We start from the raw sequence: 18,481 nt of genomic DNA on the forward strand, positions 1-18,481 counted from the left end.
AATGTGGCAATCTCAACTAACCCTTGGATCAACCTTTGTTAAAAAATAAAAAATAAAAAATTCAAAAGTTGGTGGGGACTGTCACGTTGTCATTGTAGGATAAAAATATGATATATATTATTACTTTTAATTAAATGATTAGATCAACTATTTTCTATTAACTTAAACTTTTGGAATAATGAGATAATTTAACATGGTTTCAAAGCAAAAGTCATTGGCATGATAATTTTTATTGAAAAACTCCATACAAAAAAATTCACAAGCACCCTAAAAAAACAAGACGGCTTAAAAGCCAGAAGGGGCTACACTAACAAGCACCTATAAAAAGGACAAGCAAAACTAAAATATTTCATCAGAAAAATCCCAAAACACACCTAGAGTCTAGAGAACCATTAATGGAAGACTCAAAAAGACCCTAGAATAGTGAATTTCATATTTAAAGTTAACCCTCATTCTGTCCTTTCATAATGTTACGATTTAAAAGGGCAAGCATCTTAATACACCTTTTCATATGGTTCTTCATTTCATTTCAATACAATATTTACCATTGGACCGCATTCACAGCCAATATAGTATCCTAACCAATTCAAGCCGTGACCCTTGCCATATAAAAAAAATATTTAACAAAAAAGTATTTGATTTAAATACTTTTTTGTATTGGATTCATGTAGGCATTTTTCCAATATAAATGTAAAGTGAAAACGCAGTTTAGATCCACGGATGGCACACATAGAGAAAATGCATGCCGTTATGCGGATTGTGATGATGGTTGGGACCATCTTGTGGGTTCTCTCAGTTGCATATGCTTCTGAAGGGACAACCGCTTTCTATAACCCTCCTTATACTCGTGAGTATATATATATGTATATTTATTTATTTATTTTTTCCTCTTAGAACAAGAATATTAACAAAAAATTAAAAAAAAAAAAATCCATAAAAACAGAAAACAATTTTTACATTTATGTCACCTCCCACAACTTTTTTTTATTAATTTTAATGACAAGGGTATTCAAGGCTTCGCCTCGCCTAGATCCTTGGAATACTGTGCCAATCGTCATGGGTCATGTAAAGCTCAAGCTTTCACTCGTGGGGTGACGCCACGAAATTGTTTGCACTCAAGGAAAGTCAAATCTTAGACCTGATGCTTTATGAGGCAATCGGGCCAAGTTACTTACCATTCGAGCCAATTCCTTGGAGTTCTCGCACAACATATTAACAAATAAACCTGTCTTTCCTCTTACTTAAACAATATATTTTCCTTTTTTTTTTTCTCTCTTTTTTTTTTGTGTGTTTTCGTGTGTGGTAGTAATGAGTTGAACAATATCATTAAGTACAAATCCAAACTGTAAATAACTAATGGCGATTGTGTTTTGGCAGCCTCTTCATGTTATGGATACAAAGACAATGGTGTGTATGTAGCTGCAGTAACCAACTTCTTTCATGCCGACAAAAAGAGTTTTTTTCTGTGGGAGATTGCTTTGGGTGAAATGCATTGGGGCCACAAATCTTTCCCCAAATCCATGCACCTCTTCTAGCGTAATTGTTAGAGTGGTTGATACTTGCCCAAAATGTCCTTCAACAATCAATCTCTCTAGACATGCTTTCTCCAGAATTGCTGATCCAAATGCTGGGAAAGTCAAGGTCCTCATAAACTTTCGTGTGTACGCTTGATTGTGAGGGCAAATTACAACATTAATAATGCCAACTAATGCTATATGTTTCACAGATTATGTCACTGGCCTGTATGTTGAAACTTCATGTATTAATTACTTTTCATAAAAAAAAAAACACTAGTGTTCTTGCTCTTTGCATGATTTCAAATCACTCTGTTGAGGTTACTCATTGTACGGGATTAAGATTCAATGAAATAGTCTTGTCTTATTGCACTTGCAATAGTGTAGGGCTATGTGAGTGTATGAACGGGTTTTACCTGTGTAGAAATATATAATATGATATATGAAAGAGAAAGAAAACAGAGCGGAAGCAAAGAGAGAAAAGATTGATGAAGACCATTAGGGCTATATTTTGAATATATTGATATGTAATGCATAATACAAAAGGTGTCCCTATTTATAAAGAAAAGCTGGTAGGTAAATAATAGTGGTAGGTAGAGGTGTCTAGTCGTTGAACGGCGATGAGGGGTTGACCGGATGAGTGGTAGTCGGTGGAGGCTGCCAGTGGCAAGGGTCATGGATTGAGCTTTTGTGGGTCTTTGGTTGGGCTTGGAAGGCCTGATTTGACCCAAGACCAGTGGATCGGGTCCTTGGCTGGGTCAAATTGGGCCAATATGCGCAGGCAAGGCTGAAACCTGGTGGACCAAGTTGATAATGGGCTGAAAACAGTTGTGGTAAAGGGAAAAAGGTTGAGCATGATAATGGAGTCAATATTTTGAACTCTTTTCATCGTTAACATTACAGTTGTTTCTGGTGATATACTAGAGAACTTATAAAAGATTGGAGCTTGAAGCCATCCAAAATCATAGTTGTTACCAAAAAAAACTCATAAATACTCATCCAAAAAGAAAGAAAATAAATGCCATGAGACTCACAAATGAGCCTTATTGATATACATAAATGCTCTGCAACCAATCCTTATTGCTATACCTATATATATATATATGCATCACATTTTGTAAATGTCCTGAAAAACAACTCAAACCCCTCGAGCTACCGTCTCCTGAAATCGTTTGAAGGATTCTTCCCGTTGAATCTTTAGTTGGTTGCGGAAGTTCTTGATAAAAGCATCAGCTAATTCATTTATGTCTCCATCATCCTCCACACCTCTCTGCCTGTTCACCATCTGCTTCCTCCCATTGTTTTTCTCCTTGTTCATCATCCCTAGGCTACCACTGACAGACACATCTTTCTGATGATCCATTGCAGCTGCCTTGTTGGACAAGTTAATAAGATCTCTCGAGAGAAAGAAGTGATGAGAGAAGAGAAGGGATGGTCTCAGAACACCACACTTGTGCACTTATATAGCTGCATCCTCAAAACTTAGAATTAGCACGAGTTTGGCGTGGGTAAAAGGAAATGAAGCAAAGAAATTTGGACGATGCTAATGAAAAGCCAACTGAAAAAAACAAATACCTTACTATTTTATTTCCAACTTTGCAGAAAATTATTCATTTTCTGTAGTCTTTAGGGTTTGTTTTGTCAACTTTTCATACAGAGATGCTTTATATTTTATTCCAACACGTGAAGGAAGGTGGATGATTGTGACCCTATTATTAAATTATTATGCAGATTGGAATTGTTTGAGTCTTTTTTTAATCTTCGGAGATCATAAAGTATTTAGGAGTCAATGTTTACTAGAACACAGTGACCATTCGGTGCTTTTCACGTTGTGCTGGCTAGCCTTGTTAGATGGAGCAAACGCGTAATGGCATTAAACTTACCAAGTTCAGATATAACCACCATTGACCAAAGGCTTCAAATGTTTGAATATGAGCAAACAAACTGGACTATGATAGGTCTCAAGCATGATGGATATGAGATTATTGTAGAATTCATGAAGAAAATAAGGGATGATGTTTGTGTCTGAACAAGTTAATTTACTGAGATGACATTGGAAAGGGGTCCAAGGAAGGTTCGCTTAGAATGGCTGTCGGTTCGGGTTCAAACAAGTCGCTTTGCATGCATGAAGATCCAAGATGCTTGTTTTGTTTGAACGAGAAGGGGTTCATGAGAGATCTGAGACAATTGTTCAGTAATTCATTCATAATAAGTTTAGAAGAGAAGCATATATTGTGCTACTCGTCCGAATACGTTAGTAGTCTTATCCGGACGAGATCATGACAAACCAACTTAGTTGTGATTCGATTTACTATATAAGCTAAATGACGAGGGCTTAGGCCGTTAGTTCCGTGTAATTTTCATCATTTTCCAATAAGAAACGCTTAGAAATTTCTATCTATTTTTTCTTTTTCTTTTTTTACCTTCTCAAATCCTTCATTTGTTACTAGTTTTTACGATCCATCACACCCACACTACATCCATTCATAATATCACCTATGCAAAATGATAACACAATTTGCTTCTTTTGTGATGATTCATATGACGTCAAAAATGATTTGAAGAGTCCTTGCATGGATTTACTGACTTGCATTGATGAGCTTCCTGCAATTTTAAGATGATAAATGGTCTACAACCAATACCTTTGGAAATCTGACGGCACTCTGCTTCTGAAATTTTGCATCTGAATATATAAATGAAGCATGAAATTTTCATGATGGATCATAGAGGAGATTTATTTATAGATCAATGCCTCGGCAGTCATGGAAACATGTGCAGAGTTATTAAACAAGTAGAATATTTACAAATTCAAATAAGTAATTGCTTCTGTTGTCCCCAGCCATTTCATATGGCTGAACTTGGACATCTTTAAAATCGAATCAGTATAGCACAAGGATGTAAAGGTTCTCTTCGCCTGCAATAGCAATAGAATTAGAGAAACATTTAATTTCAGACTTTAGAAACAACTTAAAAAAAAAAGAAAAAGAAAAAGAAAGAATCATGTCCAGCTGACAATAGAAGTATTCCAAATGGAATAATTAAAATAGTCTTTCGAACCTAGATTAGATATGCCTCTAGCAAATTAAGGCAATATTAATCTTAAAATGGTAGTCCCACAGTCTTCAGTATATTGGACATAACTCGGCATAATTCAATTACTCAAGTACCAAAAAAATAAAGATTTTTTTACGGGCTAAACACATTTCCTTTATCATCCCACCCCAGTTCCTTGATAATAGCTTAAAAATGCCTATTTTCTTTATCAAAATAAGCATTATTATCGTACTATGTTCTATTTTAATTCCTACATTTTAGATTCAATTGTAGAAAAATGCTCAATTATTAATCTTGGGCAGACAAGAAATTGTATTTTGTAGGAATTGTCGTAAGTATCCAGCCAAGCCAAGCCAAGGAATGAAAAAAGAAAAGAAAAAGAGACTTTCAATGCCCAAACATGATAAGCTAAACAAAAGAAAGAAACTTGAATGGCTAAACAAGATGGCCCACGAGCAATCCAAAGAGAAATGCTTTAGTACAATAAAAAGACTATTTTTTACCTATAAAAGTCTTAGGTAACAAGAGGCCATAGGCTCTATCCATAGTTGTTGTGGGCCCACCCACTAGCCTCTTACTACCTAAGACTTTTATAGGCAAAAAATGGTCTTTCTATTGCACTATAGTATATCTCCAATCCAAAAGAAGAAAACAAGACAAGTCAACTAAGGAAAAGAACAAAAGAAATACAAAGAAAACCTCCAACGTGGAACCAAAGAAGAAGAAGAGAAACAACACAATGAAGTCTAGGAAGGCATTGTGGGTGCTGGCTTGGAGGTGACGTGTTGTCTTATGGGCAAAAGGACAAAAACAAATAGACTTCACTTCAAGGAAAAAGAGGAATACGATGCCAACAAGAAAAGGGGTTCATTCTCTTATGAAACGAGCCAGCCGCACAACATAGGGGGAGTTGGGATTTTTGTGGGCTGGCACCGCACAAGAAACAGAGGGAAAAAAAGGAAGAGAGGAGAGCGCCGCCAGAGAGAAATAGAAAGAAGGGAGAGAAAGAAAAGGAGGAGACAGACAACTAGACTCAAGTCTTTCAGTGTTTTATCTCCAAATTTTATTCTCTTTATTTTGTTGATGTTTACCACTATGACAATGGAATTTATTTTCATAGACATGAGTGGCTAAATTTCTCAACACACCCTAAAGACCAACGACAACAGATATATGAAAGATATCTAGTGCCATTCATCATCCATAGAGAATCATCTTTCACATTAACATGAGAATAGTATAAGTCTGCAACATAACATCTGCAGGATACAAAAAACAGCATTAGTGATGTAGCACAGCCTGGAACGAGACAGGAAGAGCTGGTCGCACCCCGTTCAAACGGGAGTGTTACTGGAAAATTTGGGAAGAAAGGTCGAATAGCCCGATCACACCCGTGTTTGAATGGGGTTATGACCGAGCCTCTTGGGTGTGCTTCAGGAAAGTTGCTGAACGAGTGGGATTTTTGGCAGCCAAACGCATGAGTAAAATAACGTGAAACTGTTTGAAGAATGGATTTGCTCTTTCCCTTTAGATTACAATTTTGCCTTTCTGTAATTTCATTTTCCTAACTTAGATTGCAAATTACCCTTTCTTTGGAAGACTTTTCCTTTGGTAGTCAGTTTCCTTTTCTTGTTAGTTTGGTAGTGTAATAAGTACCGGGTGCATTTCTTTTGTTTGGGCATCTTTGAATCAAGAATACAATTGAATTGAGTTTTTTATTTTTTTATTTTTATTCATTTTTTCAAGCTTTGGCTTGTGTTTCCTTCAAATAGAAGACATTGTTGCTTATGTTCTTCCTCCCAACAAAGACATTTGGCCTCACAAGACAGCAACTGTTTTTGGTCAATGTTTGTAAAAGAAGATAAGCAGCATTAACAGTTACTTGTCCATTTGTGAAATAACAAAGTCACTGAACACATGATTCATAAAATAAGGGGGAAAAAAAATGAAAACAGAGGTAAAAGATAAACAAAAGATTGCAGGGTATGTTAATCTGCTATAGATTCCAAGATAACAGCCAAGACAATGCTTGATTCAAGAATGTTATCTAGGTTTGTAAGATTCCCTAGTCTTAAGACATACTACAAGTGCAACCCTTTTCCACCCACTTCCAGTGAACAAACGAAGACATAATCAGAATTGAATACTTAATGAAAAGGAATTAGCAAGTTGTCCTGGACACTTCACACTACAAATTCCAGAACTGCATTTTCATTTGGGAGATTAGAAGACCGTGGCTCTGAAATTACTCCCTATCTACTGGTCCCCAGATCTTAATATACTAACCAAGAGAAATCTTTGATCCTTAAATTGCTGATCTAGTGATTCCAACCAATAGATCAACAGACTACTTCCTTCTGTTTTTGCCCCATTTTGAAGAGCCATCACATATTTTTCTTTATATTTTTCATTGTTTAAATATTAAATCTTTCGTGGACAGCTTATGAAAGAAAATTAGAAAGAGTGACCATAATTACCAGCCAAAAACAAAAAATCCACAATCTTAGTTTATTCATCTATTTTTGTTGTTTATAAGCCTTTTTTTTCTCTAAATTTTGCCAACAATCCTTTTTTCTTTTGCTTCTATAATCATTAATCTCTTAACTACCGACATGAATATCATCCAGCATAAAAACAAATTAAAAAAAAAAAAAAAGACAGAAAGAAAAAGATAGTATATTACCTCAGATCGACTCTGGGTGAGTGCCAGTAGTGCAGGCCTTGCTTTTACACACCGGAATATCTTCAAACTGTTTAGCTGGCAGCTTCTCCGACAAAGCACCAACGTAGAACTCAATCGAATCCGACTCCTTATCGGCCTGAATCCCAGTCACCGAGACCCAAATAAACAACTTTTTGGCTTGAATCCCAGACACACTGGACACAGACCCATAGCTCAACTTTCCGTTGACTTTCTTGCCATAGTAGACCAACTGGTCAAACTGAACGTAACATGGGTTTGCGAGCTCGATGCTGAAAGAGCCGTCGTCGGAGAGATTGTAGGACTTGACGTTGTTTGGGAGAAGACCCTTTGGGAGGCCGTACTGGGGGAGGAGGTCGTGGACGTCTGTAATGGATTGGAGTGGGGAGGATGGACGGTTGGGATTGAGTTTTGGCCCTTTTGGGTTTCTAAGGGATAGAGAGAGATGGGTTTCTGAGACAAGGGTGAGAAGTAGAAGAAGGAGAGAGACTGGAGAGATGATGATTTTGTATGGAGAAGCCATTGATGGAAAGCTTTGGGAGAGCGTGAGAGGCCTTGGACCAACACCGACTTGGGTGCGTGAGAGGAAGAGAGACTTGAATTATTATATCCCATTAACGTATTAAAATCATAAAATCAAATAGGATTTTGTTGTATTTTAATTAAGTAATTTAGAATTAAATTTATGGCTTCTAAATATTGTTAATCTTAAGTCTTTTCTTAGTCTATTATATTTCATTAAAACTTTTCTCTAAAAGTTGAGAGACATAGAGATAATAGAGGAGTTAAAAGAAAGGTAAAAGTTGAAAGTGAAACTTGTTTGTGGGGTTAGATTGCTCAATAATGTCTTTGTACCTCAAGATAGCAATCCCTCTTGGGGAAGATTATTTGGCAGAATAAGGTCAAGTGCGACATATTTTTTTGGACAGCTACTTAGGAAAGATGCTTGTCACGGATAACTTTAGGAAACAACATATTATTTGGACAGCTACCCTGAAAAAGATGCCTACCATAGATAACTTTACGAAAAAAACAAGTTATTGTAGTTGATTAGTGTTATATGTGTAAGAGAAATGAAAAGTCTACAAATAATCTCATTATCAATTATGAGATTGTCAATGCCTTGTTGCGTGCTATTTTTAAGAGTGTTGGATTAGCTTGTTAGAGAGGATTGCCAAGCGGTCATCATACCACATATGCGTAGAAGATGGTGTTGTTTTGTCTTTTGTGGTGTCTTTATATGGATATAAATAATAGAAGTTTTGAAGGGGCAAAACTTTTAAGTCTTTTTTCGATTTGTATTTTTCTAAATTTTTTTTTTATCATTGGACAACTGCTATGGATTTAATGTGATTAATTTTCTTGATTTTCTTAACTTGTTCTATTTTTCAAGTTATGTATTTTTCTTGTATATTGAATGTATCCTTGAGTTGCATATTTGCACTTTTAACGACATATATTTTTATTTTTATTTTTTTTAAAAGAAAATAGAAAAGGAACCCTATTCAATGGGTAAAGTTGCGTATGAGATAAATTATTGATTGCATAGCTAAAATGGCAGTTGGTAATTGCTTGCACCCAGGGCTATAAACGAGCCGAGTTTAAGCGAGCCAGGACTATTCAAGCTCAGCTCATTTAAAAATTTTATGAGCTCGAGCTCATGCCGAGCTCCGAAATTTAAGCTTGGCTCGGCACACCAAGGAAAATTCCTTGTGTGAGCTGAGCTCGAGCTCGCCTAGTAGCCGAGCCGAGCTAGGTCAACTAATACAAACTTTTTAAAAAAATAATAATAACTTAAATGACTCATCTTCCCAATGAGACAAATTATATTAGTAAAAACGTTTTACTTCCCAACCAACAAATTGAGGGCAACTTTGATAAAAAAAACCGTTTATTATATATACAAATTATCTAACATTTTTTTTTTAATATTAACCAATTAGCTCTCTATATATATATAACTAAACCAATTAACTAATTAGTTAACTTAGTTTAATACACACAATACATTAGTTAACTATAAATAGTTATACATCATATGACTACATTATTAATATTTTAACTATATATATTTAGTATTTATGCTACATAATATATAAGCATAAATATATATATATATATATATATATAAGTCGCGCTTATAAGTAAGTCGAGCCCCTATACGAGTATGTTCACGAACTTTAAACGAGCGAGCCGGGTTTTATACGAGTATGTATCGTTTAATAATTGAGTATAGTTTCGTGTTCACGAACAGCTCATTTAATAATCGAGTCGGGCACGAGCCGAGCTTTATTGAGCCGATCCCGAGCGAGCTCACGGGTGGTTTTGTTCGTTAGTTGCACCGGAGTCTGTTGCATCCCTGCTTCAATTACAATGACAGACTTTATAATGCCTAATTTTACAAGGGTATAATGGTCATTTCACTTTCTTTTCTTGACCATTCTATCCTATAGAAAGAGGCTTGGAAATGGAGAGGATCCTTCTCCTGCCGAGAATTACCCAAGAGCAATCACCACAAGCACATACACACTGAAAAAGAACAGTAAAAATGTACCTGACAAGTTCCAATATGTGACAATTAAAAGGACAAACTGGCAGGAACATTGTTTTCACAACTTAGTCTAATTTCTTGGCTATCTCGTTAATCTAATGCATGGGGAAACTTCCCCCAATATGATATTTTAGTACAGTACATTTTCAAACAGCGGAAATAGGGATGCATTTCAAACCAAGGCATGATAACATCTCATCTCGTCCAGTATGTACATGGTATGTACAATCTTGTTTAGATATGACACTACCAGACAAACGATTTGTGAGTCCGAAATATCCTCTGGCCCTAGAAGGCTGATAATTGCATAACACTTTTCAGCACCACACTACCATACGACGCAAGTACTCTTGCCGTCCTGACGTCTACTCGGTCATTAGCATCTCAATTTCCTTCACAGGAGTTGGGAGCTGTAAGTTGGAAGAAGATTAGGCAACATGGAAAGCCAGTATCTTGAAGCACATCATTAGGAAAGTTTCAACAATAATATTCCGATTTGAATAAGGGAATGCAAGTGCATGAAACGAAATATAGGATCCAAACAAAAACTACTTGTGGAATCCATCACATAATAAACATATGCATTGATGTCATACTTCGCCATATGATGACCGATTTATATAGTCATTAGCTCAGAGAGATTGACTGTTAATAGCAGAAATTCAAGAAAATGTGATTCTAGCAAAGTATAGTATTGTCATTATTTATGCAGGACCCAACATGAGATGATCTGTGCATACAATCAATTATATCCTTCAGAAAAGAAAAGAAAAGAAAAGAAATTCCAGCAATAACATCTTTGTGCAACCTCAACGTTAATCTATATGACTTAAAAAATATAGATGGGCTAAAAACTTCTCTTAATCAGGGTAGCGCATCTCCCATGGACAAAATATGGAATAAGCTAGGCTACCCACACCAAATTAGTGTTCTCCTTAATACAAATTAATATTAAGGCTATGGCCTTCCTTAGACACCAATGGAGAGCCAAAATTTTCATATGAAGAAGAGTATGCCTGCTCATTCAGACTTTGGAAAGACAACAACATTCAGTCACAACCTAATTTCTACGTGGCCCGGCCCTTGGTTCTCAACAGAGCAACCATTGAGACTGAACTTATGCAAACCGTATGAAAGCAACTATTGTGTTTGCAAGCAGAAGTATTAGTCTTTTCTTGTCTTCCTTGTTCCAAAATTGATCAATACCGGATCACAAAACGCCTATGATCATAAATACTCCAAGACAAAATTTCCCTGAAGTTTGAAACTTCTTAGAAGGAGAGAAGAATCAAATGGTGCCAACATCTCACACGCCCTTCAATTACGCGGTATAGAGAAATCTACAGGTCAGAAGAGTTGAGAAAACTTACCCCATCCCTCAGAAAAGAACAAACTAGCGGTAATAGGCATGGGAAAAGGACAGAGAGAGAGAGACATGCTGGGCACGATATATGAACTGCATCTTTTAGCCAATTGAAGAGCCTTAAAAGAAGCGCCAATGTTGTTATCTCTCCCAATTACAATCTTTGGTTCAACCCTGAAATCTAGCTAGTTTACCCTTCCTACCAACTAGAGCAGAGCATAATGCTCTCAAATACATTTAAGAATTCAATCTGAATAATGAAAAACTGGTTTGCTACTCTACTATTAAGTTCCATAATAATACAGATGAAATTGATCTACGACTTGAAGATTCACAAAATATAAAGGATAAACTAGGGATTAGTTCTCCTAATAAAAAAAAAATCATCACTTCAGAAACAATTCAAGAATTCCAATGATTTGCAAACCCAGATTAGAACCAAACTCAATACAACAAGATTCACCAAACATGTAATCCAAAAAGCACACAATAACCGAAATAAGAGAATCCAAAGATAGCTAACAAACCACAACAGGAACCAATACCTCAAAAAACCGTTTGACGCAAGTCCCAGTGACCTTGTCGCGGCAAGAATGGACGGTCTTAAATTGACCCAGATCGAGCTTCTTGTTGATGATCCCAACCTGAAAGTATATGCTATCGGAGGGGGGCAAATCGACCCTGATCTCGTCCACGTCAAGCCACAGGAAGAACCTCTGGACCTGAATGCCCTTGAGGCCGGTGATAGACCCGTAGCTGAGCTTGCCGGTGATGGTCTTGTCGTAATAGACCAAGTAGTCGAACTGCACGTAGCAAGGATTGGCCAAGTAGACGACGAACCGGCCGTCGGAGGCGGAGAAGGTGTAGTTGACGACCGAGTCGGGTAAGAGCCCGCTCGGGAGCCCGAATTGTGAGAGGATTTCGTAGACTGTGGGGTCGGAGTCAGAGAGCGAAAGCGAAGGGATCGTGAGGATTGACAGGAAGAACAGCAGGAAATGGATCAGACCCAGATGGGTTTTCGTGTTTGCAGCCATGGTTTCAGTGGCTTGTACAGAGAGAAAATGCCAGGGTAAAGTGTTTGTTTCTTTGTTTTAGAGAGTTTTATGGGTTTTATTGGGGGGAGCAAATTGAGATAAAGTTTTGTGCATTTATTGAGAGTCATGGATAATGTGTTGGCATCGTTCCTTTTCTTTGACTATACTTGAGCCGACCTTATCCTTTTGAAGACAAATTTTCGCTTGAATTGCAAGGCCTTTTGACTAGTAAAAGGGAATTAGATATGAAAATATGTATTAAAAAAGAGCTAAAAGATGAATAAATAGACATGAAGTTTAGAATGAAGGATGAGGGGACAAAAACCATTAAGATTCAATAGGAAATCATGTGTGTTAGGTGAATAAGAGTTTCAAGAGGCACACTTGTTTTGACATAGAAGGAATTGGGAATCATCACCTAATGAAGTAGGAGAAATTGGAAATCAATCTTTCTTTATTTTAATTTCTTGGGTTTCCCTTTAAATAAGGAGTTTATGTTAGCCTTAGTTATGAAGGAATAACGAGTCTATTTCCAAATCATCTTAGAGATGTTCTTTGTTATCATATTATGCTTAGTTGTTATGTATTAGTCTATCTTTTATACACGTAATTGTTATTGGGTAGAAGTCTTTAAGGCAACGTTTTATAAATAAAAGAGCATGTAAAGTTAAAATCTAAACCTATCCTTTACACTTGAAATGAAGACATCCTATTCCATTAAAAACAAGAAGATAATTATGTTTTATTTTTCTTTCATGTATTTATTTATTTTTAGATTGTAAGTATTGCAACTGGTCACCACTCAAATGAATGATGTTGCAGAAGCAGCTCCTATGTCCACACCTTTCGAATCAGGCTCAACTCCCAACCCCCAAATGAAAACAAAATAAAAAGGAGACAAGAGATGCTTTTGTTTCTTCTCACCCACAAATGTTACTGTTGTTTTGCACCCACCAATGCAAACAGAATGTTGAAGTGTACATGATTTTTTTCCCCCCAAAAGCAGGAGGGCCAAGACATTATTGTTCTTAAATAGTCAGATTAACATTTGTGGGTAATTTGTTGCTTACCATGTTGTCATGGTGTGAGCATTTGCAGGAGGGAGAATTTGAGGAGAGGAGTTGTGAATGGAAATTGTTTTACTTCTTTTTTTGTTAAAAAAAAAAAAAAAAACTAGTCATTATATGAAAAACAAAAAAGCATTTTACGGTCGATCAAAAATATTTTTAGATTGACCAAAACATTCAAGCGCAACAAAATATTTGAAAATATTAAGTAAATATTTTCCGTCGAAACAAATAGAACTAAGTAAATATTTTATTGGATCATCTCCAACATATACCCATTTGGGCTGTGCATTGCCATATCTTTTTGTTTCGTGAAGCTCAATAGCTTTCATCTCTAGGCCATCTTTCATGGCCCAAATTAAGTTTGGGAACCACACATGACACCAACTCCCATGCATAAACTCCAATCCAGTGGCTCAAACCATCTCCATGTCATGGCCAACCCTTCTTTATTTTTCTTTGAACTTTTTTTGGATTGAATAATGTTCATCGTGCCTTATAGTAGCATATACACGGTTAGATTTGTGAATCATCTCAATTTCACTTAAAATAGAGAGGATCTTGATCAAGTTAGAGATAATGTATGTTTGATAAAGCGTTTTGGAGGGTATTTTTTTTAAAAATGTTCTAATGTGACATAAATGTAAAATGATTTGAAGTGTATTGTGTTTTAGATTGTTTGTTAAGAACATAAAAAAAAATAAAAAAAATTTAACAAACGAAGCCAGTTGTTATTATCCTCTTTAACATTGTTTTTCATGGCAACCAAAAGGAAAATTAAAGTACTTCTCTTCTCTGCTGGAGTGGTGGCTACCAACAGACCATTAGATGTTGGCTATTTTGTCTAGATACTCCATTAATTGTGGCATCACTTGAAACTTAAAAAATAATTTATCACTGGAATAAGTCCAATTGCTCCATGCAGATCCATTGAATGTCCAGTGCAGTTGGAAAATTTATGGCAAATAAAATTCTACAAAGAAAAAGAGGGATCTAGTATAACATACATCTGATCAAATAAAATACAATAATGACCAAAATAGGGGGGGAGCATACAATTTTATCAAACATAGAAAGGTTGGTTTGATGTGAAAAACCATACTAAAATCCCACAGACCATCTCTGCTCCCAACCATCTCTTTCTCACCCCAGCATCACTGTTTTCTGCAGCACTTGATCCACTGCTGGTGGAATTCCCTTTAGCTTAAATCAGTAAAAGGAAAAAGATTAGTCAAAAATGCAAACTTCCTAAGTTCGGTGGTTTCAAAACGTGCGGTTTGAAATAATAACAATTTCAAATCGCAGTTAAACATTTGGTAAACTTTATTCCTTTGCCTTTAGTTTGAAAACATGAAAAAATTAACATGTTTTTTCTAAAACACGCTTTCAAATGAGACACTTTCCACAATTTTGTTTTGAAACAAAGCCAAATCCCACTCTAAATCCGTGTACAAATCTGGGAAAAAAAAAAACTATATAGACAAGAATTAAATTTATTACCACTGGCAACTGGTGTACTCCCTTTGGTGCTGTTTGAGAATCCCTCAAATACTTTAGCATCAGTTGAATTAGGTGCCAGATGCAAAAGAGCTGAATCCATCACCAATATTGTAACCAATCATCAATTGGTGGCTGAGAAAATAGTGAACACATGTGGGTGTGTGTGTGTGTATAAGTATACTTACAAATACACTCAGTTGTGTTGGTTGGTGTATGACAGGCAGTGGGGAGGCTTAAAGCAAGCGTTGCGTTTATCTTGAGGCCAAGACTGGGATCATCTCTGTCTTTAATCAGGATGCAGAGGCATTTCATGCTCTTCTGCAGGACTTGCTTCAGGCCAGTGCAGCAGTCCAGAGTAGGAGCTTTGGCATCACCACCAACATATGGAAGGCATGTAGCGAGCCCGACTAGCTGGTCTGCACATTCTGCTCTGTCTTGGTCCAAGTTTGAGCTGCCAAAGCCAGCCAGCAGCAACACCAAGGTGAATGAGAACGCCAAAGTTGCATTATTTGAGCCCATTGCTGTGCAGAGAAGTCAGAAAAAAGGTGGAAATTAGGGAATGAGATGATGGCAGAAAGAGGGTCTCTCTGTGCCTTTTTATGCTTTGGTTGTGACTTTATTGAATGTGGGGCGTGGGAAAAAGAGTTGAATAACTAGTGGTTCGTGATAATTATTCAAACTGGATACTTCACATGTGAAGGTGATAATTTGTCCTCAAATGGGCAGGCCTTGGATTGGTGGTTCAAAACATCTTACCTAGAATTACGGCAAAAATTTTAGTGCTTTGATAGTACTTGGTTATTTAACTCTTAAGCATACCATGTTAATTCACATTAAATTACATGTTGTTATGATCACATATGTAAATCAACCCTTCCCCTTCTTTTTATTGAGTGTTTCCCACGTGATGGGCATTTCGGGGGAGGGAGGGTTTAGGAAGAATTGATTTGATTCCATGAATCCCACTTTGTGAGGCAATTGCTATCTCATGCTCTAATATCGGGGTGTTAGGGTGCACATGGTTCAAATATGATCTTCTCAATATGTTTTTTTCCTGGGACCGATACGACTGTTGTATAGGGCTTGATTGGACATGGCTAGCTTGTACTGTTGCTTGTGAGATGGACCTTATTCAACCAACCCTAGGCTCGAGGACCCATTACCAAATGAATTATTCTTGGGTGCACCACTATGATCACAAATGCATTATTCAATATTCATAACATGATTTGACTTGCCTCTAGTATATAAATAACTGAAGATATCCTGTAATTTAAGTAGACGGCGGAGATTACAAGACAAATCTTAGCCTTTACCATTGTTAGTGAAGTCTACCCCAATCTTGCAATTTGAACCACGAAAAACCTCCAGTTTATTTAATCACTCGAGACAAGCCAAATCCTTCATAAAATATACACGAAAAGTTAAAAGAGACATGCCTGAATTTTGTAAGTATGTCATGTTAGAACAGCTAAACATTGAACTGTTTTTTGTTCTTTTGCTCTACAAAATACTCCATTTGGGTCATCTTGATCCAGAAGTACACTGGATGGCTAAGATCTTAATACTTTTTGGAAGATCAAGTTGTCTGATTGGATAAATAAAAGGGTACTCAATCAATTAGAAAAAAGAAAAGAAAAAGGGTACTCAATTGTCCTTTAAATCTATGCTTTGGTTTGAGCACCATTCTCTATTAGAATTTCTCTTATCATATATTACCAAAGAAGAGGAAACAGCTAATTTTGTTTTGGCAACCCGTGAACAATTTTGGGCACATCCGTGATTATTTGGATTAATCCGTGACTGCCCATAGATTAACATATATGGTATTCTGGCCCCAATTTGTCTTCTCTTGTTGTTTAACAATAGCATAACAAAACTTTATTGAATGAATAAGGTTTGAACAAAAATAAGTTAATTGAGTAGTGGGTGAACATGTTCGAGCTCGTTCGAAAAATAAATGAACAGATCTTGAACGAATTATCTAGCACGATGATAAGTTTAATTCAACTCGTGTTCGAAAAAAATATGATGCGATTCGCGTCTTCCTACAAAAGTTTCATTTATGTTATATATAAATCTCATAACGTTAATAGGAGCTAGTTATAAGTCAAATCATATTATAAACCATTAGCTATCTCTTTTCTTTTTCGAAAACAACACTGATCTATATCTTTTCGATACGTTATCGTCTGTGTAATTAACGTTTGCCCTCTATTTTTTTAGGGAACTGTGTTCTTGCCTTTTGTCGTTAAGTTGGCCCATTGAAGTGTCATGTTTCTCGGTAGTTAGGAAAATTGACACATTTAAGTAGGATATCTCGATAAATTTACTATTTATTTTAGTTAATAAAGCAGTTTTCTTTATTTTATTTACCCACTACATATATCATGCTTCGTATTTTGAGAAATGTTTTTCTTAAATTTTCTTTTATTTTTTTTATTTTTTTATCAAATTAACTATTGGACATGTCTTCATACATATCCAATGGTTGATCTGGAAAAGGATGTATGAGAGATGGACTAGAATGTACATTTAGCACGTCTCTTATATTTTAGCTATCAACTTTTATTATTTTATTTAAATATTCATAATGTTAAAAGATTTTAATTTTTTTTTTTAATTTTTAATTTTTTTTTTTTAAAAAAAAAGGTATTGGTGAGCACTCTAACATCTTATCAAACATTTGAGCATTAGCGAAATGATAACACTCTAATTATATTATATTAGCTGCTCATATTTATAATATTTTTAATAGGAGACTCAATCTTTTACATACGTGGAACATATCCAATTCTTTTTTTTATTTATTTATTTTTTTTTTAACAAGAACATATGCAATTCTTAAAATGATGACATTACTAGTAACTAATTTATTGTACTAGTTTTTTTTGAAAAATATAGAACTTCCATTGATGAAATTTTACGAGCACAAAGCTCTTACACCATAGAGCATACAACGCTGAAAAATCATAGGCAAAAACTATGAAGGATTCAAAGTCATAAAAATGACTTCAAGTTTCCGCTAACTCATGTACAATTACATTTAAAGAACAGATCTGCTTCGTGCAGACTAGATCTAGGACATGGGTAGCCCAAATACGAAACAAAAATAGAAAACAACTAGAAACTAAAAAACTGGCTGTGAGAGTTAAGCCCCCACACCGATCTACTCTATCCTCAACCCGAAGGCCAGGACAATAAATTCATCTTTAACCCGAAGGCCAGAACAAACAGAATTAAAAAAAAAAACGAAAACTCCACAAGCAATAGTGGAGGAGCACAACATTGTAGACATCCATTCAGAAGACATGCCTTGGCCGAAGAAGACGATCAGATCTAAGGTTTAAGAGACTAGATGTAGATCTAGATCTACAAACTAGATCTAAAGCAACCCACTAGAAACGGAGACCGGTGGGACCTACAGAGAAGACACTAAGCATTACTACCGTGAAAGGGGATGAGAGAATATCTAGATCTATAATTTTCCTACTCTTGAAGTTTTTCTTGGTGTTGTTTAAAAGAAAAGAGAGAGAAATTCTAAAGAGAAGGCAAATGAAGTATAGGTGGTGGAATTTATGAGACTCATAAATGAAAAACCAAGTTGGCAAGAGGTACTAAGAAATGTCATATTATGGTCTTAAAATCTTTCAAATTTGACATACTATAAATCGATAGTACTTTTATTTCACTTTCT

The 18,481-nt window shown here is 35.9% G+C and overlaps 3 protein-coding genes and 1 pseudogene across 3 annotated transcripts; 1 reads left to right on the forward strand and 3 right to left on the reverse strand.

Annotated features, from left to right (window-relative positions):
- The first annotated feature begins 738 nt into the window (after window positions 1–738).
- LOC148583942 (EG45-like domain containing protein) lies at window positions 739–1,671 on the forward strand (annotated as a pseudogene).
- Window positions 1,672–4,181: 2,510 nt separating this feature from the next.
- Window positions 4,182–7,878, reverse strand: LOC132164790 (DUF538 family protein, putative (Protein of unknown function, DUF538)). The gene is made up of 2 exons (XM_059575349.2): window positions 7,252–7,878; window positions 4,182–4,428 (listed from the first exon to the last, which is right to left on the reverse strand). Exon 1 carries the CDS (start codon window positions 7,790–7,792, stop codon window positions 7,253–7,255), a length of 540 nt encoding a protein of 179 aa, XP_059431332.2. The 5' UTR covers window positions 7,793–7,878; the 3' UTR covers window positions 4,182–4,428; window position 7,252.
- Window positions 7,879–9,812: 1,934 nt separating this feature from the next.
- Window positions 9,813–12,344, reverse strand: LOC132163640 (transmembrane protein, putative (Protein of unknown function, DUF538)). The gene is made up of 2 exons (XM_059574009.2): window positions 11,729–12,344; window positions 9,813–10,230 (listed from the first exon to the last, which is right to left on the reverse strand). Exons 1-2 carry the CDS (start codon window positions 12,215–12,217, stop codon window positions 10,186–10,188), a joined length of 534 nt encoding a protein of 177 aa, XP_059429992.1. The 5' UTR covers window positions 12,218–12,344; the 3' UTR covers window positions 9,813–10,185.
- Window positions 12,345–14,174: 1,830 nt separating this feature from the next.
- LOC132163653 (Bifunctional inhibitor/lipid-transfer protein/seed storage 2S albumin superfamily protein) lies at window positions 14,175–15,421 on the reverse strand. The gene is made up of 3 exons (XM_059574021.2): window positions 14,970–15,421; window positions 14,785–14,874; window positions 14,175–14,487 (listed from the first exon to the last, which is right to left on the reverse strand). Exons 1-3 carry the CDS (start codon window positions 15,301–15,303, stop codon window positions 14,348–14,350), a joined length of 564 nt encoding a protein of 187 aa, XP_059430004.2. The 5' UTR covers window positions 15,304–15,421; the 3' UTR covers window positions 14,175–14,347.
- Between the last annotated feature and the right edge of the window lie 3,060 nt (window positions 15,422–18,481).

Source organism: Corylus avellana, chromosome 8 (assembly GCF_965113065.1).
Source record: "Corylus avellana chromosome 8, dhCorAvel1.hap1.2, whole genome shotgun sequence".
In the NCBI taxonomy this organism is placed as follows: domain Eukaryota; kingdom Viridiplantae; phylum Streptophyta; class Magnoliopsida; order Fagales; family Betulaceae; genus Corylus; species Corylus avellana.

Coding starts and splice junctions, on each gene's coding strand:
- LOC132163653 (XM_059574021.2), bottom strand. CDS start 15,303: ATGGGCTCAAATAATGCAACTTTGGCGTTCTCATTCACCTTGGTGTTG. Junction 14,875..14,969: donor CAACACAACTGAGTGTATTT/GTAAGTATACTT, acceptor TGATGGATTCAG/CTCTTTTGCATCTGGCACCT. Junction 14,488..14,784: donor GAGTACACCAGTTGCCAGTG/GTAATAAATTTA, acceptor TACTGATTTAAG/CTAAAGGGAATTCCACCAGC.
- LOC132164790 (XM_059575349.2), bottom strand. CDS start 7,792: ATGGCTTCTCCATACAAAATCATCATCTCTCCAGTCTCTCTCCTTCTT.
- LOC132163640 (XM_059574009.2), bottom strand. CDS start 12,217: ATGGCTGCAAACACGAAAACCCATCTGGGTCTGATCCATTTCCTGCTG. Junction 10,231..11,728: donor GCGTCAAACGGTTTTTTGAG/GTATTGGTTCCT, acceptor TCCAACTTACAG/CTCCCAACTCCTGTGAAGGA.